This window comes from Acanthaster planci, unplaced genomic scaffold (assembly GCF_054643075.1).
Source record: "Acanthaster planci isolate LZ-2023a unplaced genomic scaffold, COTS_SCS Contig68, whole genome shotgun sequence".
NCBI classification, from domain to species: Eukaryota; Metazoa; Echinodermata; class Asteroidea; order Valvatida; family Acanthasteridae; genus Acanthaster; species Acanthaster planci.
In genome coordinates, this window is record NW_028257690.1 from 55,669 (window position 1) to 70,932 (window position 15,264).

Consider the following 15,264-nt stretch of genomic DNA (forward strand, 5'->3'; position numbering starts at 1 on the left):
CGGACACAAACTAGCGTTTTTCTCCTTGTAAAATTATGAAGTGTGTTGAAGTGTTGTTAAATTTTTATATAAGATATTTCTGTCAGGTTTTATAAATCATTTTATACAGTTACAAAAGTTCGTATATTTTCTAATTCAACAGTGCATAATTTATGTTAATTATGGTGTATGAGGATTACTATTTGAGCCTCAGGTAAGTTGCTTGAGCGTGGTTGCACGTGCAGGTACAGTAATGGATGTGTTTGTGTAACACGTATGTGAGGTTGATCAACTAGATCTCATGGAATGGTTTTTAATTGTATAACATGTATTGTGTGGTTTCAGGTAAACCTCACATGTTATGCTGTATAAATTTCTATTACCCCTGTTTCTTTTAATATTTGGGTTAAGCGTTTTAACCCGGGACGGGCTAAGCTTAGCTGGGGCCTGTGTGACGAAACAGGGTAGCTGCGCAGACTTGTGTTTAGTCTGGGTCATTAATAATTCAGGAGCGTCTTAATCATGCATTAAACATGCGCGCGGCAACCAATCAGAGGCGCGCATTACCTTAGGTCTGGGCGCTGGCTGCGTGGGTTGCCGGGACTTCTCAAGATGGCAGCGTGCTAACCAGAGCTTTGTGGAGTTGTGTTGTGTTTCGAGAATAAATCTGACGTACGACCGCCGGTGGTTGGGGATCTACCTCAAGTGTACCCGGTGCGATCGGTTAGTGTGGTGCTTGTTCTCAGTTGCCGGAGCTGCCGATTATATCAGATCTCTTTGAAGATTGCGAATCGTTAGACAGTCTCGTTTATTTAAGAAGCGGTAGATTATAGGGTTAGGGAACCCGAGCGAACCAGTTAATTGGGGGAATTAGCGAAGCTTAGACTAGAAGGATTGTGTGCCGTTGTTCCATGCTTGTTGGCATAGCGACGGTTGGTTGCGGTCCTGGTCTGGGAGCTTGCTTTCCTCGTTGAGGTTTACTGGGTGCAGGTTTCCGTTAGAGTCTGGTGAGGACTATTATAATCGCCTTCTTAATCAACTTACCTGTGTTATTTCATAATAACTTGAAGTGGGTGAGGGTTATTTAAGTCACCTGAAACCTTGTTGCAGTTTGGGAACTGTGTTGCTTTGTAAGGCAGTACAGATTATTCTTGTATAAGTGTACCCTGTTGTGTTGTACAGTTACGAAGATTGTAATTGCTTGTGTGGTCAAGACTTATCAGTTATAAGCCATCAGTAGATTATTTATTTAGACTTGAGGGCTACCCTGATCACTGTGAGGGTTACCTGGTTATTGTGAGGTTTACCCTGATCACCGTGAGGGTTTACCCTGATCACTGCGAGGGTTATTCTGGTGTAGGTTAAGGATAAGGCTGATTAATCACGTCCGTGGTGCAGTTGACCACATAGGACTATCTCCCCGTGAGGATAATTTTGTATATAGTTAATTGCTGTTGTATATAACGGATAACTGAGCACTGACATTGAATAAACCAATCATATAATTGCCTTAGAGATCACTGGTCACCGTGAGATTTAGTCAGTCCTGTATCACTTATATTGACATTAATTGCAATCTTTATTGACATTGGGATCAATTACCTAATCACAGAGCAGTGGTAAACTTCCACCAAACGAACAGCCCCTAAGGCATAGTCCACCGTTCGTTAACTGATATCCCCCCTTGCGTTTGGATAGCCGCTCATTCTTGTGTAAGGTCAAATAAATATATTTGTGCGGTAGGCCAGGTCAATTCTATCTCCGATCCGGCCAGTCTGCTGGTCCGCCACAAAAAGGTGTCAGTTGTCCCGCCACAATATGTTACGTGGTTTGACACCAGTGGCGTATCCAGCGGCAGCAACTTGCCCCCAACCGACGGGTTGTTTAGCCTGTTTGTTTTAGATTACGTCATAGGTGAGTAGGAAGAAAGTAATCGGCGTATTTACAGGTATATATCAAACATGAACAAACCCTTAGAAAATAACACCACAAAGTTGAAGCAAGGGTGTTGGGACTGTGAGTAGGCCTAAGGCTTTCGACATTTTCTCTCCCTACCATCATGTTGAATAAGCATTTTGCTTTTGAATTTGCCCCTAACACACTGTCACAAGTCAGTGATATTTTACGCCAAGTGTTTGACTACTTTAAAGACACAAACTGTATGTTGCCAAGTTGGCCAAATTTCCTTATATGCCCTTTTATGCAAAGTAAGGTGGGGTCCTGTATGGTTCACACCTGCATGGGTACACACCAGGCATGGGGACATGAATAGCGTTTTACAGTGCAAGCTCACTGAGGCGTTGTCCAGCAGCGATAGCCTTAAATACTGGGGTGTGGTTCTGTGTGACACACACTGACAGGCCTGTGGTGCGATAGCACAAGTTTGAGCGATAGCTCTGAAGCCAGAATTTTATGAAGCCTTCCACCTTGTTGATGTGGATTGAAAATCCAGTCTTGGCGGTAGCCATAAGTTGGGAGAGCGATTTGCTGCCCCAAATTTTCAGGAGAAAAGTTTAAAGAGGAAGGGCAGGCTGTGACAAGTTGCAGTGTGCTGTAAGACCTCAGGAGCCAGTATATACTGAAAGTGTTCTTTTTAATTATTTTCTAATATGTAGCCATTATGTTTTGTCTGGTATATGTAAGTGCTATTATGTTATATATCTGTGATAATGGGGAGTTCAAAAGCCAAGTTTAGTGACCATTTTAATAATGAAGTTTCTCCTTTCGGGTATGGAAAATTAGTAATATGGTCAAATACATGGGTATGATTATTCAATATTTCAGGGCTCCTTATTACAGAGTCGGAGCTCCCGTAATTGGACCTCATTGAGTACCGAGACACAATCAAGCCAGGTCCTGCATTGGCTGGATAGGAGCAGCGAGTCTGCCGCAAGGGGACACGGCTACCTACCTGCCTGTTGGTCTGCTTAGTCCAGCCCCGACTCACCTGCATCATCCTCGCCGAGGATCGGCTGAGAGTCATGTAACAGCGGCGCATCGGACAAGTGACCAACTCTCCCTTTGAACTGTCCGAATTTGGGCTAGTGGTAATTATCAACCAGCCCACCAGCCTTCTAGTTTCTATGAAACCCATTTTTTTAAAACTGTTGATCTTCTGTATTTTGCTCCCCCTTCATTCAATTCTTTTTGTGGTTTGTATATTTGTAAATAAATTAGTTTCCATTGAATTTGGAAGTTAAATTATCTGCTTGAGTGTACTGCATAATTTACCGTGCACACATTGCGTGTCAGAGGGTAGGGGGACCCAGGCTTGTGACATACACACAGTAGGCAGGATACACTATTGTTTGACATCATAATTCCAAAATAAATCATGAATTTATTTACGATAAACAAAGCACCAGAGTATCGCTGTGAGCAGTTTCTATCCAAACTTACATCCTTCCATCGGGATTGTGCTTTTCTGGTTACCATCGATGCTGCAGATCACAACTCGTTTGTTGTAGTAGTCAGCCACTGCAACCTCATCAGGCTGACGAGCAGCAATGCCCAAAGCCCCACAGAACTCTCCTGGACCGCTTCCCTTGCGACCAAACTCACATCGCTGCTCCCACTTTCCTTCCGTCACCACCTTGCCCAGACTGATGTCACCTACCCCCTCACTCGGTTTGAACTTCAGAAATCCAAGCCTCTTGTCAACTCTGGGAATAGTTTGACCTGCCAACAATTTCAAGTCTTTGTTGATTGTTGCGTAGAGTGAGAGGAACTCACTATCCGCTGCCGTCCTTGTCACCTCTCTTGCTGTCTCCAATGAATGCTGTATTCTCTCCGATGCCAAACTCGTTGTTTTCTTATGTTCTGCCAGTTTTTGAAGACGATCGCTTTGGATGTTTTTGATGTCATCAATGATGCGATTTTCTTCAGCTGTGACCTCTGCTCTTATCTCAGCTGCCCTGTCCTGCACTTCTGTCGTGACTGCGTTCACTTGAATATCCAAGTCATACTTCATTCTTGAAACTGTCTCCTTAGATTTCTGGAGTTGGTTCAATACTTTTTCAAGGGGAGAATACAAATCAGCTAATATCTGTCTGTATGTCGACACGACCTCTTTTATTTCAAGATAGGTATGTTCTGGTATGCGATGTTTCATGACGGTACAATCTCGACAAATTAAAATTTCACACGTTGTGCAGAAGAATCGTGTAACTTCCCCCTCGTGGGTCGGACATTTTGGACAGTATTGTTCAGGCAGCTTTTTCACTTTAATCTTCCCTTGACGGATTTCCTCTAAAAGAGGTATTGTGTGGCTTGATGTGGCAGCAATCCGTAGCTGTGTACTTCGACAACGTGAGCAGATATTCTGTTCACAGTCCAGACAGCGATGCGTTGCCTCACTGCCATCATCACATGTCTCACAGAGCAGCTTCGTCTCACCCGAACACACCAACTTTTCCTGTAGTTCAATCTCCTCAACAAGACCGATCAGATAAAAGTTGGTTTTCAGGCCTCTAACCCCCGCCTCCGGAAGTTGTGTCTCTTGTCGACACACGGGGCAAGGAATCTCTGTACAGCCCTGGTGCTTCGTGCTGCAGTATGTCAGCAGACATTGCTCACAGAAACTATGCAGACAGTCCAGTATCTTGGGTCGTTGGAATCTCTCACTACAAATGGGGCATTCGAGATGATGTCTGCTGATCGTCTCTAGAGCTGAACTCACTGCTGATCCTGTAGCCATTTTCTGGTTCAAAGAAAACCATTAAAAGGTCTTGAATTAAATGAAAATCAACATTATTCACCATCGATAAATGAAACGAAAGTTGGTTGATACGGATTAAGTCTACTAATGTGTATGAAAACCATCCATGGGTAAATACATCGTTTTACGTCAATTACTGTCAGGGTAAATTCCTGTAGATCATTTCAATAGAGCCCCGACAGGTTTTCCTGTAGCAATATTCCTTCATCAGGCAGGGTGCTAACCAAAGCTCTGGTTTAAATTCATGCAAGCCAGTGGGGGGGGGATTGCCTGCGTCTTTGGGTAAATAAAAGAAGTGGTATCGGCGACACCCGTTCATCAAAAAAGATTAACTGTTGTGCATTACCTCATAGAAAAATTGAGCTTTACAGGTGTCTTTCTTTACTTTTGACGTTTAAAAGTTTTGATATTAAAATGACCTATGAATAACACACAGTGGTGTTGTGCGCCTAACGGCGGGGCGCTTGGATAATTTGGCGGCCCATCCCCATTTACCAGAAAGTGTGCGGTGTGTGTTCAGACTCCCAATTCCCCCAACCTCTACAGTGTAACGCTCATACATTAACTTTAAGTTAGTCATGTATTTCAATACAGTAGGCCTAATCATTCCTTGATAAAGCAACAAATCGGTTGGTACATTCATAACCTGACATAACTACTCCACACAGCTAAAAATCGAATGAGGCTGAGGTGAGTTGATGTGTCTTGTTCAACCCATCGCCCATCCCGTCCATAAGGTACGAGCGAGCTTCTTTAAAAAAGGGCTAAGCTTTCCCTCCCCCATGGGGATATTGCTGACACGCCCCTCCTCTTCCCCAACTGCCATGACCATGTTAACTCACACCCTGCCCTTTTCACTTCCCGATGGAGAATGAATAACATTACCACATAACAACATGTCCACCACTGTCCCTGTTGTGCTTTGGCAAGCATCAATGCACGTTTGCTTCATCACAGAGAGCGCCTTACATACTGTTGTTCCCATGGCTAATCCAGAACGTTTATTGAGCCTCTACGTTCGTCAGCTTACCAATTGTATCTGATGGTTGTGCCACGGTGATTTGTTCTCGGTCAAGATATCTCTCGTTGGAAGGAGAATTATTTTAGCGATCCACTGCCTGAAATATGGCGTCCACAAATGCTTGACTATGGCTATCAGTAACGAACCGGTTGATATGTTTTTGCTGCAGCCGCTAGGCAGTGGCTTGCAAAGGCGCACGTTATTTCAAGCTGCAGCCGTAACATTCGATGGCATGGTACGAGCTTTGTTCAGTCAGTGCGTCATAACATCACCCGCTGTAATTGATTGACGCATGTGAGCTTGGAAAGGAAAGCTCTATTGTGGAAACAGGGTTTATAGTACAGGACACACAGGATGCCATGTTAGACCATTCACGATACAAGAGCAGATAAACCTGCAGTTTGAACGCCTGGATAAAAGTCTAGTACAATCAATTCAATACAATCTATGCAGGAAAGAAATATGTATTAGGTTGCACGCTTTCTGCAACCAAACTACGTCACAATAGTAGAATAAACAAGATTTCGTGAGCCGCACGTAAGCGAATATCATATAACATAAAACAATTCATGTACATGCATTGATTCTTGTGCAGTGTTTTGGGCGGTGTAATACCCGCCAATTATTCCTTTGTTAATCAGTACTTTATCTTATACCGTTCCAATCGGAGTTACTGCTACGACCTACGCAAATCAATCCATCTTTAATTTAATAATAATTTATTTCAGACTTTATCACAAAAAACCTGAAATACCCAAGAGGGTTTTCCTTTAGACTGTACGATTTCGTTTCTGACAGCCAGATCATATGTCACACGCAGACAAACAAACAAACAGGAGTAATTAAACAACCTCAATTCTGGCACCCTTTAACAGCTCTCTGACAAACTTCCTGGAGAGCTGTCGTATTACGGGTCTGGTTCTTGATACGCCCCAAGACTTCTTGATTACTTACTGATAACGTACGGCTTACTTCATATCACTACATAGTACAAGAGGGCAACTATACAACCATACAGATAATCCAGTAAATCTGTCCACTGTCAAAACGAGTCTTGGGACTTAGCTTTTTTATTTGGAAGAGGTTCAGATGCGTGTTCAACCCTTCCTTGTGCAGGAAACATTCGAGGACGTCAGCCGAAAAGTAACAACTTTGCCCAGGGCTATGCAAATAACTGTTACAATGTCAATTACCTACGTCATGATAAATATTCACATTTAAAAAAAAATTAAACGGTCATGTTGCGTTTAAATAATACTCAGGCATAGCCTTTGAAAACGTTTATATTCTATATGTGGAATATTGTTGCCATCAGTAATTAAAACTATGTAAATAAAATGCAAGAAAATTAAGCAATTTGCAAATGAAACGTTTTATAACCTACATTTCATCTTGCTTTTGCCTCTGCCACCGAGAAAAACATCATTTAAATCTCTAACAAAACCTTCATTTGAGTTCAAAAGAAAACGAAATGAATTTTATTTCGAAAGGAGTTGCAAAGGAAATGAATCAATATAACTCTCCTCCAAATGGTGACATTGGGCCTGTCTTTAACGAGGTATTAATTCGTAATATACCTTCAACTGCAAATAAGAATAAGACGGTTCAACACAAAGGGACAGTTTAGTTATGAGGGCAATATTCCTCCAAACGTGAGTTCCACATCGACTTTTACAAATGTACTTCACTATTTAAATGATGAGATCTTCGCTATCCCACTACTCAAGCAAAGTAAGCTTTTGAGAACATTAAAATTTTATGTAAATCTCAATGAGAACAATTTGACTTCATATATTATTTTTCAGTTTTTATACTCTCCTCAATTTGATAATCCCCTGCAAGATGTTTGCATTAAAATGAGTCTGATTCTTTTGGTGAGACAAGCTGACAACTTCCCATATCTCCTGTGAGCGCTCACGGTAGGCATAACTCACCAATATTGGGATGCATTTACTACTGTTAAATGGATCTATGAAAACAATTCATAAGTCGTGAGGAAATATAGTTAACAATGCAAAACTAACAAAGAAAATTTGCTTAAATGATGAGCACTTTATGTAGCTCCCATACTTTTAAATCCCATCTCAGTGAAATTTTGATGTAGTATGCTTTCCATTTCTGCCATGCAGTAAGCCTACGCAAACCTTTGTGGATATAATTTTCTATTAAAAAAACTTGATGACATTGAATGCAATGTTGTACACACCGCAACATTTCCGACTAATGCTACTGCTGTTTCCTCCCGAAGAAAGCGGAAGGAAATCGATTTGTTTGTGTTACATTAAATAAAGTCATAAATCTTCACTGAGTTAAAGTCTGCAACTGCCAGTTGCCCATCTGCTACGAATGTGATTCCCTGGGGATAGTGCAGACCCTCTGCGATGCAGTGGAGAAAGCCACCTTGAGGGTCATAGTGGTGGATATGACCGGTGTCATCATCATCATTATGCATTGCAACATAGATGCCCGCGCTATCTGCGCATACACCAGTACAGTATCTAACTACCTCACCATCGATGGTAGGTTTGATGGTGAACAGTGTATCACCATTCGCACTAACAACCCCGACTAACTGTTGTTCACAGTCACTGATTACGACTCGATCATTGCTGTCAACAGCGACATAACGAGGTTTAATCTTGACTGGGATGGTGCTTCTGAGTTCGCCATCAGTGGGGCTGTGTTCGGTCAGCACCATTCTCTTGACATCACCAACCACAATGGTCCCATCTGTCTTGACTGCCACACTCCAGAGGTCCACTGCGGTCTTACCGACCTCACTCGGTGGCACTGTGGGGAACTGGAAAGCCAGCGTGTTGCCTTTGTCAAAGACTTTCACGTGGGATGCGTTCTCCTCAACAACTACCAACCGATTGCCGGTGCGTGTAGCTGCAATGCCACATGGGCCTGTTTGGAGTTGAAAGACAAACAGAAAAGCATTAACCAATCAATCACGTTCTTGAAGAGTTATAAAGCCAGAGACCTAGGATCAACCCTTGCCCCTTATTCGACCAATAGATCCCGGAAACCTAAAGTTATTTATTATGAAGCAATCAATATGAAGATCACGGAAGAAGTGACCAAAAAAACGTGTAGCTACGTCCATGCATAGCAAGTGAACAAGGATTCATGTAGAATGTATATTGAAGCCTCCCCCTCCCTGTCTAGCGAGTCCGTGGAATTTGGAATTTTTCCTTCTCTCACGACAATAAGCCCAGCCGGAGTCACTTCTCAGCATTCGTTGTTGCCAGGCTTGCTTTAAATATTCGTAATATTTATACACTAGAACACTCGGTCGTGTGGCAACGAACTTTAGGAAAAGAAAGTAAATTTTTTTCCGTCAAAATAAGGAGCAAGAGGGCGTTCCTCTCGTTACCGCTCACTACCTGTGCTGCATAGTATTTAAACATGGACGAATGAACGCTGGCAAATAGATACTTCACAAAAACAGAAATGCGCATTGAGCCTTTACGGGAAGAAATGTTGATCATGAGCCATTGTGTAGATGCAACGTGTCCAACATTTGTTGCAGTGAATTGGAAGCCTGTATCTGTTTTGTTGTTATATGACATATATTTGCCTGAATATTTAAAAAAAATGTTTGATCCGGAATTGGGGTTAGCTGGATTTGTTTTTTAAGAATCCAGGTATTGTACATTTAAGCCGCCGTTTAGTCATTTTGGGGAAGAGAAAATTCTCTAAGTAAAGTTGACTGCAATATCTGGAAAAATAAACATGCCAATCATTTTTTTCTCTTAGAGCCTCCTCCGTCTAGGTACCATGTGACTCTGCCCAAAGCCTTTAGATTTGTTATGTGGCTTGACACCAGTGGCGTATCCAGCGACGGCAACTTGCAACCAACCGACGGGTTGTTTAGCCTGTTTGTTTTAGATTACGTCATAGGTGAGTAAGAAAAAGTAATCAGTATATTTACAAGTATTTATCAAACATGAACAAACCCTTAGAAAACAACACCACGAAATTGAAGCAAGGGAGTTGGGACTGTGAGTAGGCCTAAGGCTTTCGACATTTTGTCTCCCTACCATCATGTTGAATAAGCATTTTGCTTTTGAATTTGCCCCCCAACACACACATCAGGCAGGATACACCACTGTTTGAAATCGTAATTCCAAAATAAATCATGAATTTATTTACAATAAAAAAAGCAGCAGTGTATCGTTGTGGGCAATTTCTATCCAAACTTACGTCCTTCCATCGGGATTGTGCCTTTCTGATTACCATCGATGCTGTAGATCACAACTCGTTTGTTCCAGATTTCAGCCAATGAAACGTCATCAGGCTGACGAGCAGCAATGCCCCAAGCCCCAAAGAACTCTCCTGGACCGCTTCCCATGCTACCAAACACAGATCGCTGCTCCCACTTTTCTTCCATCATCACCTTGCCCAGACTGATGTCACCTACCCCCTCACTCGGCTTGAACTTCAGAAATCCAAGCCTCTTGTCAACTCTGGGAATAGTTTGACCTGCCAACAATTTCAAGTCTTTGTTGATTGTTGCGTAGAGTGAGAGGAACTCACTATCCGCTGCCGTCCTTGCCACCTCTCTTGCTGTCTCCAATGAATGCTGTATTCTCTCCGATGCCAAACTCGTTGTTTTCTCATATTCTGCCAGTTTTTGAAGACGATCGCTTTGGATATTTGTTATTTCATGGATGATACGATTTTCTTGAGTAGTGACTTCTTCTCTTATCTCAGCTGCCTTGGTATGCACCACTGAAATTACGTTCTCTACTCTGATATCGAGCTCTTGTTTCATTTTTGAAACTATCTCAAGAGATTCTTGGAGTTCATTCAGGATCTTCTCGAGGGGGGAAAACAAGTCAGCTAATGACTCTTTGTATGTTGAAGTGGCCTGTTTTATATCAATGTGTGCGTGTTGCGGTTTGCAGTGGTCTATCACAGTACAATCTTGACAGATTAATGTCTCACAAGTTGTGCAGAAGAATCGCGTCACTTTACCCTCGTGAGTTGAACACGTTGGACAATATGTTTCGGACTTCTTGGTCATTTTTATCTTCCCTTGACGAATTTCCTCTAATGGGGGTATAGTGTGATTTGCTGAAACAACAGTTCGTAGCTGAGTACTTCGACAACGTGAGCAGATATTCTGTTCACAGTCCAGACAGCGATGCGTTGCCTCATTGCCATCATCACATGTCTCACAGAGCAGCTTCGTCTCACCCGAACACACCAACTTTTCCTGTACTTCAATCTCCTCAACAAGACCGATCAGATAAAAGTTGGTTTTCAGGCCTCTAACCCCCGCCTCCGAAAGTTGTGTCTCTTGTCGACACAAGGGGCAAGGAATCTCTGTACAGCCCTGGTGCTTCGTGCTGCAGCATGTCAGCAGACATTGCTCACAGAAACTATGCAGACAGTCCAGTATCTTGGGTCGTTGGAATCTCTCACTACAAATGGGGCATTCAAGATGATGTCTGCTGATCGTCTCTAGAGCCGAACTCATTGCTGATCCTGTCGCCATTTCTACGTATAAGGCAAATTAGAAACAAAGGTCCTCTATAAATTAAACTGTGAAAAATGTTCTTCTTTGAACAAACAACCGCATGAACGAGTTCAAAGTGAAGGAAATACTTGTGGGAACAATTTGATTTCCTCTGTTTTTTGAGTCTGTTTCTCCCGGACAAGGCCGCCAAACTTCCCTTCCAAATTGTATTTTAGGACACCCCCCCCAAAAAAAAAACACAGGACACTTCAAACCCACGCTCTTTGTGCCAGGAATAATTATTAGATAATGGAAAGAAAAGACCAATGACGTCGAATACAGCAGATGCTATTGCAGCAACACGCAGACATTTTCAGGCACACTTTCTGGAATGTGTCCGATAGTGCCATCAAGTATGGTCAACATCTCTTGACTATTTGAAATTGATCATGCCGATGTGAATGAAATAACGACATGATTCAATAGTTGCATTGCCCAGGCATTGGGCACTGCAATCTTGCAGTTCATCTTGCATGCTTCGTTTTACGCAAAAGGAGCGGGTACAAAATCGTGATAAAGATTACACTCAGGATACCGGAGGCGCCCATTTTTTGTTTAATTTGGAGTTTTTGTGACGCGTTTTTTATTCAAATGTAACATGCATAGTTGTGAGCGGGTGTGCTAATAAATAAATGCCAATAAAGGGAGACAGGAGAACGCTTTTAGTAGTGTTTTCCTGCAGTATAATTTGACTATTTGTGGAATAGTTTCCACAGACAAAACTGTTTTTGTTTCTAATCCGCAGTTCAGTTTCTAATTCATGACGGTAGGCCAGTGAATCATGAAGCATGTTTTTCTCGTGTTTCAACGTGACAAGTTCCGTTTCACATTTTGAACCCCTTTCCTTGCTATAACGTCGTTCTGTGATGATTTACACGGCAACATGGCCTGTCTATTTTGTAAGAGAAAACGTCGACAATAAGCAATAAATCAGAGGTCCGTTTCATGACCAGTGGGATTATCTGTACAAGACGCAGATACGTTACAGCTGAAAAGGTTTCCCTCAGGCTTGAAGCCAAGGTGTCATAATTGGATGTGATCAATTTTTGGCATATATCGGAAATTCTTGCCTAAAATTCAAATACAGCTCCTTTGCCCTTCTTTTCAACTGCCTCTGAAATTACATCACAGTTATTTAGGTTCCTTTCAGTGTAAAACAAAAGGCCCCAACGTAAAGATGAAATGAGAATAAAAGAAAATGAAATGAAGGAGACTTGAAACACCATGGTGCTATTTGAAGTTACTGCATGGTCCATTTAAAACTAACGCGTTTTAAAAGATACGTAGTTGTAGCTCTCGTCCTCTCCAACTTGTTCATGAACTGACTATTGAGCCCCCATGGTGTGTAAATCCCGGGGGATGGGGAAATATACCCCCCTTGGTGGGGGTCTGGGCTATTAAATCATCCCCACTTTTGTTTGTGATGAGAAAAAAAATAAAGCGGATTGTGATGAATTTTCAGGATTTCCCAACGACTGAAATGCAATATCACTGTATCAGAAAAGCGAAAGCAACTTTAGAAAGCCATAAGTATACTATTTTGGTTAAAGATTCTGCATGAATTAAATACACATCACAGAAGTACATCTTTATCAAGAACATCGGCCCCCCCATCATGTCGAATTTTCATGACCGGGCAAATCGTCCCCCACAATTTCCCCGTCCTCCATCTGCCCAGTTTTCAACACAGATTTACTCCACTGTGAGCTCCTTTTAACATTAGATCCCTTCCCCTAATTGTGCCACCTTTTTAACTTTTTGGTTTGGGGAAACATTGAAGCCATCGGGACCAGAGTCTGGACTGATCTCGTAGCCCGTACTCTATGTCCTATCGCCGGCAATTACCGATGTGGCAACCTTGCCACGTACCTTTTCAAACAAACCACTGACAAGTTCTTTGAAAGATTTCTGCAACGGAAGGTATTTCACTTACCATTCAAAGAAACGTCCTCGCTTTATTTTTTGAATTGAATCCATTGATTTGTCTAGAGTTTTATCGAGATTCTTCCACTCTTGTAATGTAGAAATCACACCTGCAGCACAGATTTTGGAAAGTGTAGACTCGAAGTGTTTCCTGAAAATGGCGCCGTCAAGGTGTGGTGTGTAGGGATACGCAAGCAATGTACAGCGAGTGGTACAGAAGGCCGCTTGCGTTGGTTTGACATTGATGTCTATTCCAAACTGTACGGTACATTCTCAAAGCCGCCTTACGCTTCAGTGCACAATAATTTGCAAACCACAGTTTGTCATGAACTTCAAAGCCAGTCCCTTCAACCCAGTCTCCCTTTCAACTCATTTCCACACCGTGGTGTCGAGACTCCATTCTGTTGGGACGAACCTTGCCACAGCTGCACCATAACAAACTACGGTAATACACAGTAACGTGCCGTTCAGCACTAAACAGTTGGATTACACAGACTTGACGTTGTCAGTCCTGAGTGTGACAGAATGTTTCATTCTTTGTCGGTTTTGCGGGGAGCTTGTCAGAACATCGCCTTTTCAGGTCAAGAGATGGATCGTTCAGACCTACCACGCGGTACCATTACGCTAATTAGAACCGCTCTGGAAATCAGCAATCAGTACAAGAAATTGACCAACATTTGATAGCATAAAGTGTCCTTGATATTTGAGTAATAAGACGAAAACTAATAATGGTGACACTTTCTCCTGAGCATAGGAAGTTGTTTCAAAACATTGATGTCATTTGGAAGAGAACAGGAATTTAGAATTATAAGGTCAACATCGTTTAGACTCTACCAGGAGACTGTCCCAATAAGAGGCGAGGACTATAAATGGCACGTAGACAGAGACAGACACAGGATGCAATTTGCCACAATTAACCTTGATTCCACCTCAACTATGTAGATACAAACTAGAGCTATAGGGCCTACGTGCATTTATATCAGATAGTGCAATGTTTATTCTCTTATGAAACTTAGAAATCCGAGAGTATTATTGGGGGTTTCCTTTACACTGTACAGTTTCGTCATTGACGGTCAGATAATGGCTGTGTCGTGCACAGACACGAAACGAGAGTCTCCAACCCCAACTGTGACCATGCATATTACGCTCTCAAATAATCTTTATGGCGAGCCCAGAGAGAAATTTTTTAGTCCGGTTCGAATTAGCGTCGCTACTACCTCGAAGGCTGTTCATTACACCGAATACACTATACAGGCAACGTACATAGCCAGCTGTGTTTCATGATCAGTTCACTGCATAGCAAAAGGGGTAACTGTGAAATAATACGAGAAATCTTATTCTTGGAAATTATTTTTCTGATGAGGGCTTGGACACTGGTTCAAGCCGTTTTTACGCCGGAGGCTTGCAGCTCACTGGGAGGTCAACCCAAACTTAACAACTTACGCACTGATATGCAAATAACCGAGTCACAACGCATATTATAGTTACGTCATAATACATATTCACATGACAAAATTGAAATGGTCAGGTCGCTTTCACTCAAGCACGGTCTTATGAAATTATTAAAGCCTATAAACACTGTCAAAACTACCAAATCCATCAAACCTACAGGACTTTACCAATGAACTGTTTTAAAGGTTCATCCTTTTTTATTTTATCTTTAAACTTATGTATTCCCGTAACAGGTCTGCTACCAAAAACAAAACTAAAGGCGTATTAATATTTACACAGGCTTGACGTTCGAGATACTCTCTCTACGGATTTTAATTTAGTTGCCAAGTACTAATGTGATAGGGAAGAAAACGGATATCTAGAATTATAGGATCAACGTGGTTTAAAAGGGACGGGACAGGGAAGCCATTTTCAACGTGAATGCAACAAGCACCGGACGTGGTATGTAGACGTAGAGAGACACACAAATGTCGCTTGTAATACTCAACTTTGATGTATTGACCAAACTAACTAGCCGGGGTACAGTCACACATACATGTAGGCGTCCTCAGAAACTACAGCCTATAAGGAAGAAATTCCATTTCTTGAAGGAACAAAGTATTAAATGAAAGCAGTCGATGTGCAAAGCTCTTCTATCAAACACAGAAT

At 42.1% G+C, this 15,264-nt stretch overlaps 2 protein-coding genes and 1 long non-coding RNA gene across 4 annotated transcripts; 1 reads left to right on the plus strand and 2 right to left on the minus strand.

The window, feature by feature from the left end:
* Positions 1–220: 220 nt before the first annotated feature.
* On the plus strand, positions 221–1,494 carry LOC147795335 (uncharacterized). The gene is made up of 2 exons (XR_015423990.1): positions 221–1,280; positions 1,324–1,494. It is a non-coding gene; the product is annotated as an uncharacterized LOC147795335 (long non-coding RNA).
* A 241-nt stretch (positions 1,495–1,735) lies between these two features.
* Positions 1,736–5,965, minus strand: LOC147795336 (E3 ubiquitin-protein ligase TRIM56-like). Of its 2 annotated transcripts, none has more exons than XM_087132044.1 (2): positions 5,582–5,711; positions 1,736–4,678 (listed from the first exon to the last, which is right to left on the minus strand). In XM_087132044.1, the coding sequence occupies exons 1-2, from the start codon at positions 5,627–5,629 to the stop codon at positions 3,365–3,367; spliced, it is 1,362 nt and encodes a 453-aa protein (XP_086988170.1). In that variant the 5' UTR covers positions 5,630–5,711; the 3' UTR covers positions 1,736–3,364. The 2 variants fall into 2 exon arrangements, with proteins under 2 accessions (XP_086988170.1, XP_086988171.1); XM_087132045.1 differs by lacking the exon at positions 5,582–5,711 and adding an exon at positions 5,727–5,965 and having other exon boundaries at positions 1,737–4,678.
* A 336-nt stretch (positions 5,966–6,301) lies between these two features.
* On the minus strand, positions 6,302–13,672 carry LOC147795337 (E3 ubiquitin-protein ligase TRIM56-like). The gene is made up of 3 exons (XM_087132043.1): positions 13,175–13,672; positions 9,924–11,222; positions 6,302–8,624 (listed from the first exon to the last, which is right to left on the minus strand). The coding sequence occupies exons 2-3, from the start codon at positions 11,218–11,220 to the stop codon at positions 7,999–8,001; spliced, it is 1,923 nt and encodes a 640-aa protein (XP_086988169.1). The 5' UTR covers positions 11,221–11,222; positions 13,175–13,672; the 3' UTR covers positions 6,302–7,998.
* Positions 13,673–15,264: the final 1,592 nt, after the last annotated feature.